At 33.8% G+C, this 23,251-nt stretch overlaps 1 protein-coding gene across 3 annotated transcripts; it reads right to left on the reverse strand.

Annotated features, from left to right (window-relative positions):
- Nucleotides 1-10,280: 10,280 nt before the first annotated feature.
- Nucleotides 10,281-19,754, reverse strand: LOC116187839. Of its 3 annotated transcripts, none has more exons than XM_031516804.1 (13): nt 19,431-19,754; nt 18,847-19,330; nt 16,863-16,979; nt 16,585-16,777; nt 16,256-16,422; nt 15,943-16,117; nt 14,967-15,028; nt 14,265-14,346; nt 12,912-12,969; nt 12,544-12,605; nt 11,702-11,785; nt 11,537-11,607; nt 10,281-11,022 (listed from the first exon to the last, which is right to left on the reverse strand). In XM_031516804.1, the coding sequence occupies exons 2-13, from the start codon at nt 19,143-19,145 to the stop codon at nt 10,890-10,892; spliced, it is 1,503 nt and encodes a 500-aa protein (XP_031372664.1). In that variant the 5' UTR covers nt 19,146-19,330; nt 19,431-19,754; the 3' UTR covers nt 10,281-10,889. The 3 variants fall into 3 exon arrangements, with proteins under 3 accessions (XP_031372664.1, XP_031372662.1, XP_031372663.1); XM_031516802.1 differs by having other exon boundaries at nt 12,544-12,668; XM_031516803.1 differs by having other exon boundaries at nt 12,544-12,668; nt 19,480-19,688.
- Nucleotides 19,755-23,251: the final 3,497 nt, after the last annotated feature.

Genomic DNA, 23,251 nt, shown 5'->3' on the forward strand with positions numbered 1-23,251 from the left:
TGTCTACAGCAGACGGAAAGTTCCGTTCCAATTCCGTCTCAATGAGACGAAAAATTCCGTCTATATTTCGTCTCTATTAAAATAGGGACGGAATACCAACGGTTTTGATCTGTTTACTGTATATGGAATGTTTTGTTCCAATTCTATCTCAATGAGACGTAATAGATATGAAAAAATATTTCTCAATACATAGAGGCGGAATTGTCTGTCTCAATTAATTTGCAATGCTAAAATTACCTACGATGCAAAATTCGTCTCTATTCCGTCCCTAAGGGTGGAATCGAGACTGCATAGAGACGGATTTTGCCATCCTTATTTCGCAGATTTCTTGTAGTTCAGTCAATTAAATTTATTTCGTAATCGACACGCCTGCTCGAACATTGAGTGCGGCATAAAACTCAGTAAAAAAAAATATATTAATGAATGTACGATTCATCATAGTAACCCTTCTTCATCTCTATAAATGACTCCAATCTGAGTTTCTCGATTCTGCACGAAATCACACCCAAACTCGGTCCATACAAATTAATAGGCGCCATTTTTTCCAACTCATCCAACCTCAGGCGACGGCAAGAATGACCTTCACTGTATTTCTCGCTTTCGCAGCCCAAAAGTACGTCCTCACCGACCATGGCTACACCGAGTCAACCCATTGAATTGGGCAAACCAGTTTCGAGGCTGCCACTGCTTGCTTGAGCCCAGGGCTGGCGGTCAATCTAGTCGAGGAGCTAAGACAGGACGCCGATGACTAAGGCATAACAGAGAGGGTTGACGAAGGAGACCAGAAGCTTATTTATTTATTTTAGGTAATTTTGGCATTATGTGATGGTCTTCCTGAAGGGTCGGTCGACGTGAGTTTGGCTAGGACAAAGGAACTAGCAGCATGCGGGGACACAGTCTCAGTGGCCGGTGGCATCAATACTCAGGTCAAGAGGCAGCTCATTGCTTCCATCTCCATAATCGTAAAAACCTACCTGTCGATCCTGACGACCGGGTTCTTCCTCAAGGTCTATAACTTCTTAATGATCCCTACAATTAATGTCCAACTTGAAGAAGGAAAAAATGGTATGTGCTTTTGGGTGTATACTGAAGCGCTTTATGTTATAGTTAGATAACAATACTTTGAAATAATGTCATCCGTATCTACTTTCATCTATTCTGATTCATTTTATTTTTTTTTCCGATGGATAACGGGGCCTAAGCCCAATAGAAAAACAAAATCAAGTTAAGTAATGCAGAGGCGAAGTATGGAAGCCTAACGATATCGCCAAAAAATAGCGCTCCCACCCCCGTTGAGGTGCTGTTAAACATGAACTCCCGAGGAACAGCTGACAGTACTCATCGCCAGCCAATCAATACAAAAATTTCCCTCGTGATAAGTGATGGTACTGAATGCTCCATTCCCTATTCAACAACTCGCCAATGGGATCCACTTTCATCTATTCTGATTCAATGTTTTAATGAAATTCTTTTGCTGAAGGATGTAGTCGACACGAGGAGAAGCAGAGAGTAGGGCTAGCATCTTCTTTTTCTGGTTTGGCTTTACCGAATTACAAGTGCTAGGACCGGCACTACGTTGCGGGTTTAGTTTTTGTTTTCTTATTTTTCCTTTTTTTATTTTTAAGAACTATAGAAAAATAATATTATATCTTTATACTAATTAGAGAATAATACAGTTTAATGTTTAATGATAATTTTTTATATACGAAAATCATCAACTTTATATATAGTTATATGGTATTTTATGTAATTTGTTGTAAACTATTTAAAAAATAATTTGTCGTACTATTTCTTTCAATTTTTTGACTTACAACATTTGTTCATTATTTAATAGTAATTTTAATAAACTTAATGTTAAAAATGATTAACTTAAGCACATTACTTTATGTATTAATTTGAGTTGCGTTATACTTTACTATCTCATTTTAATCGAATTTATATGTTCCCTTTTTATTGAAGTTCTACACAAGTACGATTATAGAGAAAAATAAACATGGATCACATGTTATGAAATAATTTATTCTTGTGCATATTTAATTATATTTATTTGTGTTACTATTAGTATTTATTGAAATTATAATTTCTATATAGTTCAATAAACATGCTTGAGATGATTTAGATGGGTAGATATTGAGTAGAAAGACTCTAATATCTCTTAAAAAAAGTGCCACTAACATTAAAACTTACAAATACAATTAGGTGAAGAAAAAAAAAGAAAATCATATATATTAAATTGTGAAGAAGGAACTAGCTAATTCCGAAATTAATTTTCATCCTCAGGTCCTTTTGTATCCAAAGGTAGATATAAGTTATTTGTAAAGAGGAAAAAAAAGGAGTAAGAAAGATTTGAAGTGAAAAGAGTGAAAATTGGAAAAAAGAAATAAGAAGAATGGGCTCCTAAAATGTTTAAACCCATGACCACCAGCTCCAGTAAAGAGAGAAACCAAACCTTTAAGCGACCGGGGCAACCGAGCTTTTATGTCATCATAGGAAAATTTAGATGTTGTTTGATAAATTAATTATTTAAAAATTAATCACTTAATTAGTTAAATAAAGAAATATATAGAAAGAAAATATTGATGATAAAGGTGAGAAAATGTTTTGTAAGATGTAAAGAGCATCAATAAGTGAAAAATAACTTATTTCATTAAGTCAAAATTTTTGCTTACTCATCAAATGGATTTTAAGACCATTATCTTTCATCTTTCTCTTTCTTTCCTATTTATTTTTCCATTTAATTAACATATAACTAAGTTTAAATACTTATTTAATTAAGTTGTAAACAAACACAATCTAAATAACTATTATTGGCGTCAAGCACACTAATTTATGTATTAATTTGAGTTCCGTTATACTTTACTATCTCATTTTAATCGAATTTATATGTTCCCTTTTTATTGAAGTTCTACACAAGTACGATTATAGAGAAAAATAAACATGGATCACATGTTATGAAATAATTTATTCTTGTGCATATTTAATTATATTTATTTGTGTTACTATTAGTATTTATTGAAATTATAATTTCTATATAGTTCAATAAACATGCTTGAGATGATTTAGATGGGTAGATATTGAGTAGAAAGACTCTAATATCTCTTAAAAAAAGTGCTACTAATTAAAACTTACAAATACAATTAGGTAAAGAAAAGAAAAAAAATCATATATATTAAATTGTGAAGAAGGAACTAGCTAATTTCGAAATTAATTTTCATCCTCGAGTCCTTTTGTATCCAAAGGTAGATATAAGTTAATTGTAAAGAGCAAAAAAAAAGAGTAAGAAAGATTTGAAGTGAAAAGAGTGAAAATTGGAAAAAGAAATAAGAAGAATGGGCTCCTAAAATGTTTAAACCCATGACCAACAGCTCCACTAAAGAGAGAAACCAAACCTTTAAGCAACCAGGGCAACCGAGCTTTTATGTCATCATAGGAAAATTTAAGTGTTGTTTGATAAATTAATTATTTAAAAATTAAGCATTTAATTAGTTAAAAAAAGAAATATATAAGAAGAAAATATTGATGATGAAGGTGAGAAAATGTTTTGTAAAAGGTAAAGAGCACCAATAAGTAAAAAATAATTTATTTCATTAAGTCAAAATTTTTGCTTACTTATCAAATGGATTTTGACTCAATCATTAAGTAGATAAAACCATTATCTTTCATCTTTCTTTTTCTTTCCTATTTATTTTTCCATATAATTAACATATAACTAAATTTAAATATTTATTTAATTAAGTTATAAACAAACACAATCTAAATAACTAGTATTGGTGTCATATGCCGTAGACCAACGACAGTGGCACAATCTTGTGCACTCGAACCACTAAACAGGAACTTTTGTTTTTAAGATAGATAGATAGATATGTTACTTTTTCTCGAAGTTGTCACTGCAAGTAAAAGTAAGCTCGGTCCCCTCTCTCTCTCTACAGTTTGTGAAAAAATTAGTTCCATATCAAAAGGATTTAGTGCGGTGACACATGCCCTCACCTGTCAATTAAGAGATTCCAAATTCGATACTTAAGTGAGATTTTCAATGCCTCTCTATTAGATATTTAGAATTTCTATTTCATTATGAACCTCTTTTATAACTGAAAAAATAATCCAGTAAAATAAAGGTTGTGGCTATTTCCACCCCCATTTTGGCTATTCCACTCCCTTCATTGACCATGGCACTAAAATACCCTCAACGACACATTAATTACACTAATTAGATATGGATAAACCCCTCAAATTGCTCCTTGATTTCTCATTTCTTCCTTTCTTGATTATTGCATTAAACATCACCTATGAACTTTTTTTTCGCACTTTCCATTACACATCCACTTACCTATAATATTACTTAAATGAAATTTCACATTTCCTACCTAATTCCTAATTATTTTTTTTAGCATAGTATCCTATTAATTGGTTGAAAATCTTGATGCACAAAAAAAATAACAAAATATATACATATATATTTACAAAAGCAATTTCTTTAAAAAAACCAAAAATAAATATTTAATAAAATTTTTACTTCTTTTTAAAATGATATTCTCGCTCTTTTCTTTTTTTTGGTTGAATAGTGTTCTCGCTCCTTAGTCAAATATTCAAGGTAGATAGGATGGCTGGCAGTATTTGACACGACATGAATACGACACGGAGTTAAGCGGGTCTGAATTAAGACTAAATGTGTTTCGTGTCTAAACCGGTCAAACCCGTTTAAACACGATAAATAATTGTGTTTAAACAAGTTCAATCCTAGTAACCCTTCTAGACTCAATTAGACCCGTTTATATTATGTGTTATCGTGTTAATAAATTTGTTTCACATATTGTATCAATTAATAGAAGAAAGTACTTGTTTATATATATCACCCATTTATGATGTTTTTATCATGTCAATCGTGTAGTAATATATAATTAAAGTTAATACTGTCATATCATGTAGGTATAATATGTACATAAAGGCAATAGTGTCATATGGTGTAGGTAAGTATATATACTCATTTAAACAAGCTTAGTTAAACGGGTTAGACATGTCATATCCATGTCAACCCGTAATTAAATGTGTCGTATTCGTGTTTGAAAATTTTGACACGTTTATTAAACGTGTCATGTTCGGGTTTAGGTTTAGAGCTTTATGACACGAATCCCTTTAGAGATGACCCGTTTAAACACAACACGATACATATTGTCACCCCTAGTAGATAGATTTCCAAATGAATTATTAAGAGAAGTCAATATACTAGATGCTTTTTTTGTCATTTAATTTTTTGTTTTCTTTTAACATCGTGATATATAATATGAATTTGTAATGCGATATAGTTAATTTAATATCTATGTATTATTAGAATTTAAAATTCATGAATATTATTTAATTGATAGTTTCACAATTTAAAAGGTTATCTAACTAAATTTTAAGCAAATTAAAAAGTATAATTATATGAGCAGAACTGTGTAAATCTATTATTCGAAAAGACACAAACTTGTCAATTGTATATACATTTTCTAAAAAAATAATAATAATCAACAAGTAAACAAATGATCTTGTTTTTGTTTTCTCTTGAAAATAATTTTGTTTGAATACGAAGATTGGTTCCTTTTCTTTTGCACCGAGGTCTTTAATTAAGCAATGAAATACTAAACAAATAGGATTTCATTTTCTAAAGTAAGATTCTATTTTTTTCTCATTTACTGCACGAAGTTAAAAAATATCTTTTATAGTAATTTTTGTAATTGGATATTAAAATAGAGATTAAAAAATTATAAATGGAAATGAATTGTGTGCTCATTAAGAAAGGAAGAGACAAGAATTGAGATAGTAATTTAAGGATTTTATCCATATGAACTAGAGTAATTAATATGTTCTTGGTGCATTTTGGTAAGATGAACAATAAATGGGGTGGATTAGGTAAAGGGAGTGGAAATAGCTCTAGCCAAAATAATATATATATATATATATATATATAATGATTGGCGACGATAATTTTGATTAAAATATATGTTTTTCACTTTATTTTGCCCCACTAACAAAATATAGTTAAGGGTTAGATTTTAGAATCTTAGGGCCCATTTGGTGTGTGGAACCCAGAATCGGAAAGAGACCAAATGAAGCAAAATTGGAAATGGAATGACTAATTCCAATTTTTGTTTGGTTTAACATGGAATCGGAGTTTTATTCCTTTGTTGATGTTTGGTTCAAAATTTATTCGGAATGAACCTTCATATAGTTAAATTATTCATAATAATTTCTATCGATGAATAACCATTATCTGTGTTATAGGTGACGTTTGGTATTGATTAAAAAAATTGACAATTAGGTGACATATATTTGGAAAGTCTTATACATTAAAATATCTTTAATTTTTTAAAAATTTTGGTGGTATATGTGCATATATATATTATTTATATATTTTTTCTTTTGGTAAACATATATATACTATATATAAGATAAATGCATGTAATACGTATGTATATTATGAATTGATGGGTGAGGAAAGAAAACGAAAAAAAGGATACATTCATTGGTCTAAAAAATAGAAAAAAGTTCAAAATCTCATTTCGGAGTTCATTCCTAGGGGACTCCAGGGAATGGGTGATTCCCCATTTCGGGGGAATTGTTTACAAAGTTTAAGGGAGTCAGATTCCGATTCCCTGACAACAAGCATTTCGATTCCGATTCCGCCTCATTTTTTTTAAAATCAAACGGGCCCTTAAATGAGTTAGTGATATTCATATACCAAAAGAAGTTGTATGTATAATAATTAACTTGAATAGATAAATTGAATAAGAGGTTCCACAAAAAAATTCAAACAAAATTATTATATAGATTTATACTCCTTTGATAAAACCATATTATGTATATGAAATGAGGATAAAGGTGGGCCAACCATATGGCTTCAGGCTCCTTTTCCAAAAGTAATTTTTTCAGTTATTTTAGCTCTTTAAATAAAATTATTTAAAAATATATAAATATAGATTTTGTGGACCGTCCATCGTTCTATTTCAATTTTTTAGCTTTTAAATTTTTAAATTTTTAAATATTTTGAAAATATAAAATATATATATATATCTGGGACCAGTCATTATTTTCTTAGACTTTGAGGCTTTTAAAAAACGAATTTCTTAATTTCTTAGAAAATATATAGATATGGATTTATGGGACTGATGATTTTTTTAAAAAAAAACTTTTTAAAAATTATAAATATTTTATAAGAAGATCTAGATAAAGCAAATCATTAAATTTGCTTTTCAAAAATTAAATTAAATTAAATCATATTTTCATATGTATGATGTGTTATATATATATATATACACACACACACGATTTTAAGAAATAAATCAGATCATATTTTTATAGATATAAATATGATTTGTTATCTCTATTATATTTTATGTGATACATTATAAATAACGGAGGTATCACATACAAATTCGGTTCCAGAAAATATTGTTATTGGTGGAGTTCTTCAATTTTATGCACATGCTCAAAGTTGTGTGCTTCAACTTTTTACTTTTCTCACATATAAACTTTGTTTGATTTCAAGATTTATATTGATTTCTTTTCTTTTATATAATTTTTTCCAATCTTATTCGGGAAATTAAATAATAGTGATCATATATATGTAATAATATATTGTTATTGATTGTAAATCACTATTTTCAACAATTTATAACACATATTTTATATATGATTAATTTGCCCAAAAAAAATTACACTCTATCTCGTGCAATGCATGAACTTCACGACTAGTATCTATGAAAGCAAGAACACGGTGGGCCTAGTCAAATAGTTTTAGAATGCTCCGTTTTTTAAATGAAATTTTCTTTATTGTTTAAGTTTTTAAAATTTTTGTAATAATTTTTTAAAATTTTCAATAGATTTTCATGATAAAAATCTGATAATGAAATATTTTTCTAACTAAAAACAAATAAGATCTTACTTTTAATATATATATATATATATATACTTGGTATAATACATTATAAATAGGAAGTACGACACAAACTATGACCGATTCGACTCTTAAAACATACTACTACCACTAAATGCGAGCTCTGTAAAACTATATCTATCTTTAGACGTTGTTGAGAGTTAAGAATCATCCACATGAAAAAAATTAAATAGTAGACGATCTCTTTATCAGATATTGAATTCCACAATCTACCTATCAGTTGTTGTTCAATTTTATTTTTTTTAGTTCTCACTCACTTTTGATTCTCGATCTCAATTTGAAAACTAAGGCCTACCAATCTCAATTTTTTCCATCTTTCTATACACTGATTTCTGAGCTCTGTCAAAATTGTCAGCCTTTATCATCTTTGTGTTCCGCTTGCTATTGGGTGTCAATTATTGATTACTGATGGTTCTTCAAGAAGGTGTTCGGCCAAAAAACGTCCAAACACCTAATTGGCAACACGTAGGGATGCCAGTCGTGCCAGGAAGCAATCTCAAGTATATTGACGTGCCATCAGCCGGCCCCACCGATACAAAGCTTTGTACCAACTACCAATGCCTTGAAAGTCCACGGGACTAAACAGCTGTTGGGTTTCAAATAGTCTAAGTGCACATCAGGCAATCTCAGTACACTGAGTTGCGAACTGAATGAGTCCACTGAAGGAGTGAACCCACGAGTTCTAGTGCAGCTTCGGCAGTCGTTACCGAAAAAGATAAAAATCCTTCCTTGAACGCACTGGAGCTCCAAGGATGAAAGAAGTTGTGATTCACGGGGAACTGATCGAAAGGCAAAAGTGCAGGAATGAAAGGTGCAATGAAAGAAAAGTGCAGTGAATGTAAATTGGGAGAAAAATAAAGATAGAAAAATGAAATATATGAGTACGATTGATAGATGTGTGGGGTTACAATGAACTTCGAACTCGGTATACATAGGCGTTACAATAGAATCCTCTAGAAATCGACCAAAATCGAATAAGCCGATAAAATAGGAGATCTAAATATTATTCAAAAGGAAATAGCTATCTAGATATCCTAAAATCTCCATGACGAAATATTCTAGAAATATCGGAAATATATTACGATCATTCCATGTCTAAAATCAAAAGATACCAAGAATATCGCATCCTTGCTCCATGAGTAATTCGGCTGCGATATCTATAAATTCCAAGCAAGCATGCTGCCATTTATTCTCCACCGCCATTGAACATAACCTCACGTCCATGTAGTGGGTTGGACTTCCTCCATAGGCTTCTAATTGAACTTTCTTCAGTGGGCTCTAATTAATTAATCTCGGTCGGCTTCATGAAAATCAACGGCCTAAAACTCGATGTCTCAACCTCACACTTGATCTTGATCCAAAACACGCCTCAATTCTATTTTCTGAGTGTAAACAGAAAGGTTGCCCAAATTCTTTTTCCGATAGTTGATTAGTAATTTCTTAGTCTTATATTGCTTTTTCACATTATCTTGCTGCGCTTGGAATTTTTATTCACAATAATTTTATTTTCATATTGGTGAATCTATCTCGTATAACTTACGGACTTCACGATTAATATAACATAAAGCGGCGTTGTGATGGGGCCCTGACTAAATGGTTAAGAACGCTCGATTTCTGAGTTAAATTTTCTTTATTTTTTTAGTTTTTTAAAATATTAACTTATTAAAATTTTAAAATATATAGATATAGATTTGTGGAGCCAATTATTATTTTCTTGATATTTTAACTTTCTTTAAAAAAGATTTTTTGAATAATTAATAAAATTTGTGGGACCAATCTTTTGAAAATAAATTTTTTATTTATTTTAAATTTTTAAAATATATATGGATATAGATTTGCATGACCTGTAATTATTTTATTGGTTATTTTAACTTTCTTGAAAAAAGAAAATTTCAGCAGGAAACAGGGAGATTTTTCGATATCAAATTTTTATTTTTTTATTTTTTAATATTTTTGAATGAGTCTAATTTATGAGACTGATTGTTATTTTCTCAATCTTCAACATTTTTTAGAAAACGAATTTTTGACTTTTATAAAATTTCAAAATATATAGATGTATCATTATTTTCTTATTTTTAACTTTCTTTAAAAAATTATTTAAAATTTTTTATTTTTTGGTATTTTTCAAATTATATAATTTGTGAAATCAATTGCTATTTTCTCTACTTTTCATATTCTTTTAGAAAACGAATTTTTTATTTTTTATTTTTTTTAACTTACAGATATAGATTTATATGATTCTTTACAAGATATTATAGATATAGATATTCTCTATAACACCTTATAGATGTGATGTGATATAAAATTTTAAGACATGCATATTCTATATAATGAAATAGACAAAAAAAGCATCAAAATCGAACACGTTTGATCCCATGCGATGCACGGGGCTCTACGACTAACATTACATTATTTTCCGGTTACAAGACGCCACGGGCCTAGTTTTCATTATTTGTCTGAGTGAAAATGAAAAACAAAGAAGCAAGAGAAGAGAGAGATGGCAAATCAAATTTGAAAGGATGAATTAACCAATCTTCAAAACAAGGCCACATGCTTCCCTTCCCTTCCCAACTTCAAGCCCTCCGATCCACCATCACCCACCACCCACTTTCATCTTCCACATAACAACAGAAACACGGATAGTCTTCGAAACGAGTAAAGTCTCCCCTATAAAAACTTCTCTCATCTTCTATACAATCATCTATCGAAGCCAATCTCTATATGGTTCGACTCGCGTCCAAATGATTCTCATCCTCCTAGATCCCAATTTTACATTATGAAATACAAGAAACCCCCAGGCTGACATTCCTCCTTCTAACAGAAGAAGCTACAAATGGGTCATCACCCCCACAGCCTACTGAAACTGACGTGTGCATACAAATATATAATATGTCAACTAAGCTACCTGGATCAAACTTGAATGCCCAAAAAACGGGGGGAAAAAAAAACCCTACTCTTAAGAGTTCCCGTTCTGCAATTGGTGAGAGTTGCATCTATCCTCCTCAATGGCCTCTGAGCTCAGAATTTTCCTCAGAGAGCGATATTGCAGCCGAACATTCTCCCCACTTCCTACGATTTTCAGCAAGTACCTGGACCATATCATACAGCATGCATGCAGATGAAGACAAGCTTTTGGTGATGACCGATTTCAGTAATGATGTTGTGGACCAACTTTCATTCATTCCCTCCATAACATCCCCTCATCTATCTATAACTACACCGATTTACCAGACCTGCAAGTACACAGCCTGCTGCCAAGGCCAAGAAAGGGCTTCATCAACTTCGCACAACAGGCTGAGGAGGAGTTGACTTGCTTTATGGCTGAAAGGTGCTGATCTTACAGGATATATATACATAACGTATATAGCAACCGCCACCAGAGTCCCATTTCCTGATGGTCTCAGATACAACTATCCAAGAATCTTTTGCACAAAGATGACTAGGCCCTTGACTTATAATCCAAATACCATGAGAATAAGACCACTCAAAGTCTGCTATATAATAATGTACATCTACCCCCTCTTCTGACAACATACAAAACCTATTGCACGACCTAAAATGCAAGTGACATATAAGCTCTGAAAAATATATAAGGCTACTCACCAGCCATTGAGGCATTGAGATGTAATGATCGCTTCCCTGCCAACAAATTTTTCAGGGGTCCTCTTATTTCCCTGAAAAGGATTTTTTAATGCTGTGTAAGTTTTTCAACCACGGGCAGTTGAAGGACCAAGGTCTGGAAACAATTTATCATACAGGGACACTAACCTTTATCAACACCTTTTCATTTACAGAAAATGGATACTGCACCCCTCTCTGCAGCCCATTCTCAAAACCGCCATCTCCACTTTCCTAAAAGACAAAAATAAAAATTAGAAATTTTGATTGCATGCGGGGTTCAATGCATTCTACCTTAGGATATCAAATCATGTCTAATAACTAGTGACTATGTTATAATGTGAACTCAAGTGTATAATAATTATAAAATTACTTTCTTTTTTTAAACTGGAGATTGAAATATATATGATATACATATATATATATATACAATAACAAAAATTGTGTTGCAGGTGGTACTAAATGACTCAAAATGACAAAACTGACAGAAGCAGTGATGTTCCACCTTTATGTGCAAATGTCCAATTTTGTCATCCAGAAAAGCATCACTCATCATAACAACCAGCAGCTATATCACAAAGCCCCAATCTCTTTGACGGAAAGATTTCCTGCTGAAGAATCTTGAACAGGAAACTTTCTCTTCCTTCGGTAACTTAAGCATATGTTTAGTTTGGACTCTCTATCATTTAAAAGAACCCACTCTTAGAGATTTTCCCCTGTTCATCGCATATAGAGTTTGAGTTTATTTTCAAAGCTGTAATGGCAAAGTTGCCCTTTAAGGGGTGGACGAGCATAAACATACATCTGATTGAGCACACGTCTTCCAATAAATCTTAAACTATAACAGTACATCTCACACGGCTAGTTAGGCAGTCTGGTTGACCCGTGCGGTCTTCCCCAAGTTTTACAGGCAGAACTGGTCCCAGTGGGCCATGCCTAGGGTGGGAATCCTAGTATCGGGGGGAAAAAAGAAAAAAGAAAGCCAGTTTTACCTTGTTAGATCTTCTGATTGGATTGGTTTGATCAACCATTTCTTTTCGTCGCTTCCGGATAGCTGCATTATGAAATAGCCGCCTATCATCCTCGTGCTTAACAGCAGCAGCTGCAGCTCTAAGAGCTGTAGATAAATTCAGTCCAACCAACTTAGAAGATATAGATATAAAGATCAAATCTGAGCAATTAACAAAAATAAGTGAATGTGAAGCATGCCAAAATACAAAGGACTAACTACCAAAATATCCAGCAAAAAACTTTATGCAGCCTCATGTGAAATTCTGAGAACATTTCTAAGGAATGAAGCAAGTAGAATATTCAGAAAAAGAAAAAGAACTGAGTAGCAAGGATGGAAATTGGAAGTTACCAAGATTGGGGATCAAAGAACCAGTCTCAATTTCTGCGCTGCATAGGGTACATCTTGCCTTTATGGTAAAACAAAAGATAGTGGTAAACATCGTTGTCTCTTTTATGTAATGCAAGGAAAGCCATTTCAGTATGACATGATAAAAATCAAGATATTCAACCCATAACTAGGAAATATCTGCAGAAGGGGACATTTCTCATCAAGGTTTTACAGACAGACTATGCACCACATGCATGTGAGTGGGCATATAGGCCAACCACAATTTGAAATATAAATTTTTCTTCTCAAATAAGTTATTTGCTTTTCGATAAGCCAATAAATTACGAAATTTTTGACAGACCAACTACTCTAACAGCTAAAAAATTTTATGTGAAAATCATATTTTATTATATAAAAGTCTCTTCAAATATCAGCTAGAAGAATGATGCAGGTCCAACAAATTGATTGAATGAGAAAAAAGAGCGAGCATTTGGGCTCGAACACAAGTTATGATACCATCAGGAGATCTAAGAATCTTCAGCTTGTTTGCTGAAGGTGTGCTAATGCTTATTTGACATTTATGTTTGTATATAGTAAAAGAACAACCCACTGTCTGATAATATTCTATCAAGTACCATGCAAGGGCCTCATCTGCACGACATCGAAATGCTTTTTCATCAACATGAATGAGGTACTGTAATTCCTATATAATTCATGGGATAAAATTGTGGAGAAAGAATAGCTTTTTGCAGGAAACATTAATGACTTTATTACTCAGGGCATGAAAACAACCAAGGTTATCTTTCAACCAACTACTCTAACAGCTAAAATTTTTTATGTAAAAATCATATATCTATTAAATAACAGTCCCTCCAAATGTCAGCTACAAGAATGATGCAGGTCCAACCAATTGATCGAATGAGATATTTGGGCTCGAACACAAGTTATGATACCATTAGGAATTCTAAGAAGCTTAAGCTTGTTTCACATTTATATTCATATATAGTAGAAGAACCACCTTCTGTCCTATCATATCCTATCAAGTACCATGCAAGAGCCTCATCCACACTACATTGAAATCTTTTCATCAACATGAATGTGGTACTGTAATTCCTATATAATTCATGGCATAACATTGTGGAGAAAGATTATATTTCAACCACATTATTATTTCCAAACTGTTTCAAAATTGTTCTATGGATCAATATGAAAAGATCAAGCAATTTCTATTACATGACTCAGTAGTTCGTCAGGCCAATGAGAGAATGTATGCAAATTTAGCATCTTCAGTATAATCTTTTAATCATATACATTGAGATACAACTATCAGAAGGGTGATAATAAGCTAACAAAAGATTTTGATTTCATACCCACCATTTCAATTACTCTTTCCAGCATCAGACCACCAAATGAATGGCCACATGAGACAACCATGGCATCTTCAAGAAATACGCCACTAAAGCATCCATAGATCCCAAAAGGACAAAAAGAAAGGACAAAATTATTAGTGCCCACCAAGTGGGGTCAGAGTCACTTCTATATTGTCAATTGCTTGTGCTAAGATCAACCTTAGAGTTGATAATCAGAACTAATTAGTGGGGAAAAAACCCTAAAAGGTTCGCTTGTAAATGAAAATGACAGAAGATGTCATTAATTCTTGAGATCTTTTATCTACTCTTTCATACTTTCAAATAAAACATTGGGAGGAGATATTCAATAAAAGCTAAATAGCGATCAAGATATGAGTAGTCTGTGGTGTTTCTCGCAATGAGAACCGCAAGTAAAAACTATGATTTCTTATATAACTAGCAGACGTGGATAAAATAATCCACTTAATAACACTACCAAATAACAAGTAATGTTAGTTTTATTTGCTACGTCATCAATGCATAAGTGTTATTCTGCAATCAAAGATCATGAGATATGATGCAAGAAAATGCAAGCACAAGTTCCTAGCCTTAAGAGTGTTTATATTGACAGATACACATAATGGCCGAAAGATTAGATTCATTTGAAGTTAAACAATGTCATGGCAACAGAGGCCAGGAAAGACAGGAAATGAGAAGGGCAACTCACGATAAAGGATCAGAGAGGACGCTTCTTAATGTCTGTTCCTTGCTTGAGTTGTTCCCAGCTACCTGTCAATTTATTAGAAATGGTCAGAATGCCTTCTTTTTAGGGCGCCTATGCTCCCCCACAATCAGTAGAGGTGTAAGAACCGTGAGTAAAGAGTAAATGTTCCAAAGTTCAAGTATAGGATCAATATAAAACACATAAAATTGATGGAGCCTTTACATATGCATTTATTTGATTCTGGACTATGCATTTTATCAAAGCAAGCATAGGATCTTTTTTTTCCCTTCTAAAAAGACATACCACCCCAAAAAAATGCTGCATAGCAGATGCTACTACTATGGCATGTTTATGCTCTTACCCCATAAATTGTCTAGACCAACAATATTTTCTATTTGAAAATAAAAAATGATCACTAAGCACACAAGGTTCAACCAATTTAGTGAATATAGTCCAACACTAACAGGACGCTGGTAGTTTTTCTATTGACAGTGCTTTTGATCCCAACAGACAAAGGCCCTTTCCAGGAACCCAGCCCAGATTCAGCTTATACATCAACTACTGCTTCTTTCCCAAGTTAGATGTTGTGCAATTTACTTAGCATCTCCTCTGAAACTTTACACCAAAAAAAGATAAGATAGCAGATAATAACAGTCTGAAGTTCCCCCCTTGCATGTGCAGCAGTATGAGGCCAATTACAAAACACTTCACAAGAAAGACGGAAGATTTATGCACTGGCGAATTCGCTACGGTTGTGTCAGCTCATGGTAGTGAACTTTTGTTGGTTATTTGCATTTGCATGCAAAGACTCATTTCATTCTCGGAAACATTCAGTTGCATTAGTTGGATCTATTCATCCATACAGGCACCTACTCCGCTACCAGTATCAACTTAGTCAATAAATGTGTATCTATAAAAGAAGGTGTCATTTCCTGTGGACAAACAATAGACAAGTTTCTCGAGAAAGACAAGTGCATACACAGGCATTGTCAGATCCGTGGCATAACGCATCTTCCTCTGCAGAAAGGTCATCCATAAACTGGCTGAAGGATACTGGTACATAGTTCTGAGGAATGACATGACCAGCAGATGCAACTGGAGTACAATCTAATACAGCATTACCCTGTGGCATAAGCCTAAATGCCAAAGATGTCCTGTATTTATGGATGAGGAGACTTGCTGTCACAAATTGATCAAAATTGAACTAACGAAGTGGAGAAACAAAATCATTTTTATATAATAAATTTAATGTGTATCAGTGAGAAAGATTTTTTCTTTTTTTCTTTTTATACCTCCCACCAACAGTAGATCCTGGGCAATAATCTGGAGAAGCTCGATATAAAGCAGCGGGCTGAAGACCAGCTGTAGCATGACTAAGCGCCTTGCCTGTAATCAGTAACAGATCTCCAGGAGATGATGCACTATCTGCTAAGTACCAGCGGCCATTGGGGTCACAGACCTAAAGGCGAACACATAAATGCAATTATGGACATGGTCACTCAAAAGATTCAGTCCAAATAAGCTAATTATAATTTCAAATCAAGAATAATAAACATACTTTAATCAAAAGCAAATATGTCCAAGAATTAACATACAAATTTATCAAAGCTAAGAAAGAGACCTCTAAACCAGGACTATCCGAAGAAATCAATGTCAGGAGTCCCTTTTCTACTTCACCATTGATTGCTGCCTTCCCTCCCCCAATTGCACCTTTTCCATTTTGCCAGGACATAGGAGAATGATATGCAACAAGCACTGATGAAGACACCTCATTAGCAGGCAAAGGCGTATCATCAAGTAAATGGGTAAATACACTGCACAAGGTTTGTCGTGTGAGTCTACATCATAGAAATAAGAATTCAAATAGCATGCAGGAAGTAGAAACATTCCCATACTTACTCGCTTCGCAAGCGGAGATATCTAGCTATTGCAGAGAGAGCGGCACGAGCAACTTTTCCCATGCATCTAAAAATTTCAGCCATGCATGGGGGAGATGAGTCCCAATCCTCTATAGCCCTACGAGGACAAAATTAGGTAGCAAGCATGTCCATCAACCCCTTGGAGTACAAGAATAAGAAATTCAAGAAATTTGAAGCAAATTTATATACTAATCTATATCCATATTATATGCATATCTATATCTATACCTATATCTATATATACTAATAATAAAGGAGAGTTACAAAATGTAACTCTTCTTCAATTGACAAGTGGCCCAAGAAGGGTTTTACTTCTCCCCTTCCATATTTTCCTACTTTTGTCATAATTTGATCTCTTAATTTTACTCTCATTTCATTCCAAGTCTAACAAATTCTTCTAAATTTATTTTTGCTATTCCATTATCTCTTTAATTAAATGTTAGGGGTAAAGTTTGGGGTAACAAACATACAAAGAATAAAATATAAATTAACCAAATCTTGGAAATATTCAATCACGAAATCATTTGAAAATCAACTATAAATTGATAGATTTCTTTTTCAACATAATTAAATAATCTTTTATGGTTATAGGATCAAACAAAAGTACTCTTTAAGTCCGATTCTTCTCTTTTTCAACATAATTAAATAATCTTTTAAATTTAATGCAATAAAATAATTAATAAGGAAATCATGGAATTGTGAATTTACTAATATATAACTTTCGGATAATAGTCTTTGTTCATTGATTCAATAATTTACGGATATAATACGAGTAATAAAGTTAACGAAGGAACCTACGCTATGAATGATAAAAATTAGAATCTGAAAATTCATCGAGTTAAGGTACATAGCAAAAAGATAAATAAATAAATAAAAAGATATCATTAATGAAATTAATCCGCCACAACACGCGGTTTTTTTGCACTAATAATATTGAAAGTCAAGTCAAGAGAAAATCCGAGGATGCTCTAGATAAACATCCATGCATCTCAAGGAATAGATGAACCCATAGCAAATGTTGCACAGTGTAATTAAAGGTTTTATCATAGTGCGCCTGTGCAAGCAAGAATACTATCCCACTGGATAAGGCTTTGTAAGTTTAATGGCGCAAAAATGAACTTACCAATCATCCTTTCAACTTAGAATAACTCCATGGTAGTGAGTTAGTAATTTTATTTTGTGATGGGCATTTTGGGGATAAGGAATGTTACCTGAAACACCTCCCTTGTCCAATTTGTAATATAGATAAGGCTAAAGGATAAGAGATCTCAGGTACATTCTAAACCTATACTCCAAGTTCCCACTTCCAACTTTGTCGTGAACTAAGCCGTCAATCGGTCCCTTTTACCCAGTGACACAAAAGAAGCGAAAGTAAAGACGACGGTTTTTATTAATAAAAAAGTGAAACAAAATAAATTGTTGGGGTTTCGCAGTTTCGAACAAAATTAAAAGAGGCTGAGTGAATGGAGTATTGGTTCCCTTAGCTATAAAAGGTGGGAAAGCTTTTGCCGCTAGAGGCAGATTCAAGGAAATCATCAATGGATTAAGTATGGAGGCTTGAAACTAAGGAGCTATCGGCTGATTGACAGCATGCAACAGAAAAGAGCACCTCATCTCAAGACAGCGCAGTAGGCATGATACAGCTATGAGTCTGCGCCCCTCTTAACAACCGGAACCAAGATAAGCAGACTGAACTGACTCTGTGACTCACAGTATCCGGAGCAGACAACCTTGTGAGGTGGCATTACGCAAGAATTGGAACATTTATTACTTGTATGGACCTCCAGAATAGAAACAACAAGCAAGAAGGCAATTCATAGTTGATATGAACAGCTAACACAAAACCAATTCATATTCATATATAGAAAAGTAGCAATTCCTTATGAGAATCAATTCAAACCTATGGAGCATTTTAAAGAAGTCGGGGACGATGAAACCTGAATATCCGACATTGGAAAGCATACCTTCCAGCTCTGTAAGTGTAAACTCCTCGGGAATTTCCTTTTCCGGCTGTCTGAGTGTGAGACTGCGCCCTAGTTCTCAAGTAGAGTCGCGCTGCTTCCAGGCCACAGCGCATCAGCACGGCGTCATCCATCCCCAGCTCGATCACCGCCGTGTTATACCTTATCAGCGACCCTGACAATACCTCAACTGCCCTCAGGTAAGCCCCGCCAGGCGCCCCATCATAGGGAGTAATATCGGAGAGGCGCACCCTGGCCACAGCTGAAGCAGGCTCACCGGCCGGGACCGGCGGCACTGTCATGGTGGCATGATCAGCGTCAGAGACAGGAGGGCGAAGGTGCACACCAGAGAGGGGTGCCAGAGATTGAGCCAGGGGTCACGCTAGCGAATAAGTCCTATGAGGAGGCTTGCGTGCTTTGAGCAAAAGCAGTAGCACGCACACCTCCCCGTCCACTATTCCAACAATAGCGAGTATTTCTCCCCGACCTATTGATGGAAATTGCAAATCAATCCAGGCGAAATTAAGCCACAAAAAGGGGAGGAAAAAGAAACGAAACAAAACAAAACAAAAAACCAGAGAGCCTACGGAATTGTAGAAGCTTCAAATGAAAATTTATCGCCCTTTTTCATTACACCTGGGCAATAACACAGAGGCTGGCTGCCAAGGCTGAAGTTAGAATAGACGGGGACGAGGCGAAGGTGGGAGCTACAGAGCAGCAAGCAGCAGTAGCAGCGGCTGCCGCAGCCTTCGAGCCGAGCGATGATCAGGAACAGCACAGAGGGACAGACAGACGAACTTTAGAGCAGGGAAACAAACAGAGCGGGCGAAAAATGGAGGTGGACCTTGTCAAGGTTTTTTTGAAGAGAGGGCGAGAGAATGGATGAACTATTAAGGTAGGCCCAGACAGAAAACAAACTATATTAATGTGGTCTATGGGCCTCTTGAATCGATTCCGTTTTTCTTTAAAAGGCCGGAAGATTGGGGACCTCCCATTACCCTGTGCTTGGACGCGAACCGGTTGACCAGGGCGAGCGCATTGCTCGTGACCGGGGCCACGCCCACCACCCGCCGTCGCACCACGGCCTTCAGCCTACTAATTTTACGTAGACAAGCTTTACTTGCAATGGAGGGTTTGAAATTCAATAAGTACCAAGTGCTTATCGATGAGTTAGAGCTCATACAATCATTAATCTCAATCAATGGATGGCATAACATTGCATTTCATTGAAATCAAATTTGAACATTTGTAACATGAAAAATGAAAAGAAGCAACCTAAATCGGTAACAATCAAATAACTTTCCTATACGATTTTTTTTTAATCGATGTTTGGCATCCGAATAGCCCTCTTCTTATAGGGTCAGAAGCTAACAAATATGAAATTCCTCCCTATGTTGGTAAAGTCGACATCTTGTTTGTTAATATGTGTATGGAAGGAGGGTAAGCTATGGACCCTCAGAGACAGCTAAATGTTCGGTGAGTGTTACTCGTCCAAACTAGCAATCATAATGCATGTAAGTGAATATGTGGGACCATTACGGGCCTAATTTATCACTTAAATATATTTATCGGATGTTACACATCCAAATAGCTGAGTAATCATTGAGTATTTGCTCCTGAGGCAGCATGTTTGAGATCTTGCAGCAAATATTAGGGAGTGTTAGGTTGAATTTATTATTTAAATGTTCAAAATTAAATATTTAATTTTTAGTTGTTTACTTATAAAAAAGAAAAAAGAAACTCAGTATTTGGTGAAATAATTGGGATAAGTTTATGTACTTTTAGGACACATTTGGTCGCGAGATAAAAGGAGCGATAGGATTTCTCAAAAACTAAACCAATGTATGGTGATGACAGTATAGAGTTTGGGCGAGGGATTCATCGATATAATTATCAAGGATCTAATTTTAGTTATGGGGTGGTTAAGGGTGATTAGGATAATAATTTATCCTAAAAGATACAAATGCCTTTGTCCTTGTTTTAAATTTACGAAATATTCCCATCATTCTTTCTTTTCTTTTTTTTGTCCTTAAGAAGGAAGATAGGCGGTATTGGGCACCGTCAAGCCCCATTGCTCCATAATCATCTCATTCTCTCTCTTCACTCTAAGGAGGAAATAGATCTGGGCTACAGTGGCCTAACTCCGACCACCATAGCCCCAACTGAGGTTGCTGATATCACCTAGAATCGGACCACCACATCCCCAATTTTCTTCACAAACGAATTTGGGGCAATAGAGGCCCGACGCCTCTAAGGGCGAGTGGCTCGTGTTGGCCCCATCGCCCTTCCCCTTCTCCAATTGTTCGGCTTCTTTTCTTAAAAAAAAATCTATTTTATTTTTCAATTTTATTTTTTATTTTTTAGAAAAAAAAAAATCATATAAATATTTATAGGCAAATTACAAAAGAAAATCTAAATTTTGTAAAACGTCTCAATTTTGTCATAAATTTTACTTTGTAACAAAAAAAACACATGTTTTGATAATCGTCTTAGATTTGGCATATGTTACTATTCTGTTAAGATTTTCGTCTATTTGCCCACATGGACTTTATGGAACCCACCAAATTTGCCCATCATTTGATCATCTTATCTTTTCTTCACAAAATTAATCTAAGTTTTCATAAAAATCTCAGTTTTGTTTTATATTTTGATTTGTAATTTTAAAAAAATACATGTTAGCATCCCGTTTTGGTTCACCGGTTCTAGGAGAGAACATCAACAGCATTCCTCACTACAACCGGGAAACTATTACAGAAGAAGACCCAGAAAACCCCGGGTTACTATTCATAACCGGGTCAGTCGAGTTACTTTCCATCGATGGATGATGTAAATGACGATTTTGCCCATCCTTCTTGTGATCATGCTAGGTTGTCGATTTCGAATTTTTCTCGTGCTGCGATCCTCCGTGCATCGCTCCCGGGGCCGCCCGGTTGACATGGCTGACTTGGCTGTGAATAGTAACCATGGGTTTGCCGGATCTTCTTTTGTAATAGTTTTGGGTTGTAGTCAGGAATGTTGTTTATGTTCTCTCCGGAACCGGTGGACCAAAACGGAGTGCTGACATGTATTTTTTAAAAATTACAAATCAAAATCTAGAACAAAACTAAGACTTTTATGAGAACTTAGGTTATTTTTGTAAAGAAAATAGAAGATGATCAAATGATGTACAAATTTAATGGGCCCATAAAGTCCATGTAGGCAAATAGACGAAAAATTTAACGGAATAATAACATATGCCAAATTTAAGACGATTATCAAAACATGTGATTTTTTTTGTTATAAAGTAAAATTTAGGACAAAACTGAGACGTTTTACAAATTTTGGTTTTCTTTTGTAATTTACCTAATATTTATTTCAACGGTATTGTGGTCATTTTTGTTTTACGTCCCAATTCCCAATCCTTGATATTCATCAAATAACTAATTAGAATATTACAAATTTATGGGATATTATTATTAAATCCCATTCCATCATAATTAGTAAATCCTTTCCTATCTCCATGAGCAAACGTAGCTGTAGGTTACTTTATGTTTTCTTAACAAAATGGCCCAGAACTTCTCTTTACGAAAAAAAAAAGAAAAAAAAAGGAAGCTTTGACCCAAATATATATCATAGAATAAAACTAAAACTGTTGTCTAGTGGGACCGTTGTCAAGCTACCAATTTTTTGCCTTTTATTTTTTTTTTATATTTATGACATTTATTGTGCCAAATGAGGCCAAAAAAAAAAAGAATAAAATGGCTTGGTGCTTAGATTTCTTTCCACTTGTAGTGTAATGGGGTGATGGTGTGCAATTCGATTCCCACAATTGACGACTCCTCCTTTTAGTTTCCCTTTTGCTTTTCAATTTTATTTCAATTTTAACAATTAATACAAATTTAGTTGGCAAAAAATATTATCTTCTCAAAATAAAATACTTTTAATGACCAATTCACAAAACTATTCTGATTCATATACTTTTTAGTCGATTCACAACAAATCCTTAAACTACTACATATTCTTTTTTCACATTTTCTCAATATGATATCAATTAAAAAAGGAAGTCATTTTAGCATAATAAACATGTAAGTCTAGATAGTTAGATATAGATTACTCCATTTGCATATATGAGTTCTTATATTTTATTTTAATGGATAAATTAATGCTCAAACAAACATGTTAAGCGTGTATCTTATTTTTTTAATTTCAACATTATTGTCAATATTTTTCATTCATGCCATCTTCTCAATATCTTTTTACTTCTAAAAAGAAAAAATTAACTTCAATGGCAGCAAAATGATGAGTTAAACTCTAGAATGTATAAGACATTTCACATGCTCATGATAACAATGATATGATACTTTTTCTCAAACGAATTTAGACATATATATATATATATCAAATATAAAAATAGTATCAAAACTGTGAA

Source organism: Punica granatum, chromosome 8, assembly GCF_007655135.1.
Source record: "Punica granatum isolate Tunisia-2019 chromosome 8, ASM765513v2, whole genome shotgun sequence".
Classification (NCBI taxonomy): domain Eukaryota; kingdom Viridiplantae; phylum Streptophyta; class Magnoliopsida; order Myrtales; family Lythraceae; genus Punica; species Punica granatum.

Excerpts from the sequence above, each read along its gene's own strand:
- LOC116187839 (XM_031516802.1), bottom strand. The coding sequence starts at position 19,145 with ATGACAGTGCCGCCGGTCCCGGCCGGTGAGCCTGCTTCAGCTGTGGCC. Across the intron at positions 11,786-12,543 it reads CAATCAGAAGATCTAACAAG|GAAAGTGGAGATGGCGGTTT; the intron begins GTAAAACTGGCT and ends TTTGTCTTTTAG. Across the intron at positions 11,023-11,536 it reads TCTCAATGCCTCAATGGCTG|GTACTTGCTGAAAATCGTAG; the intron begins GTGAGTAGCCTT and ends GATATGGTCCAG.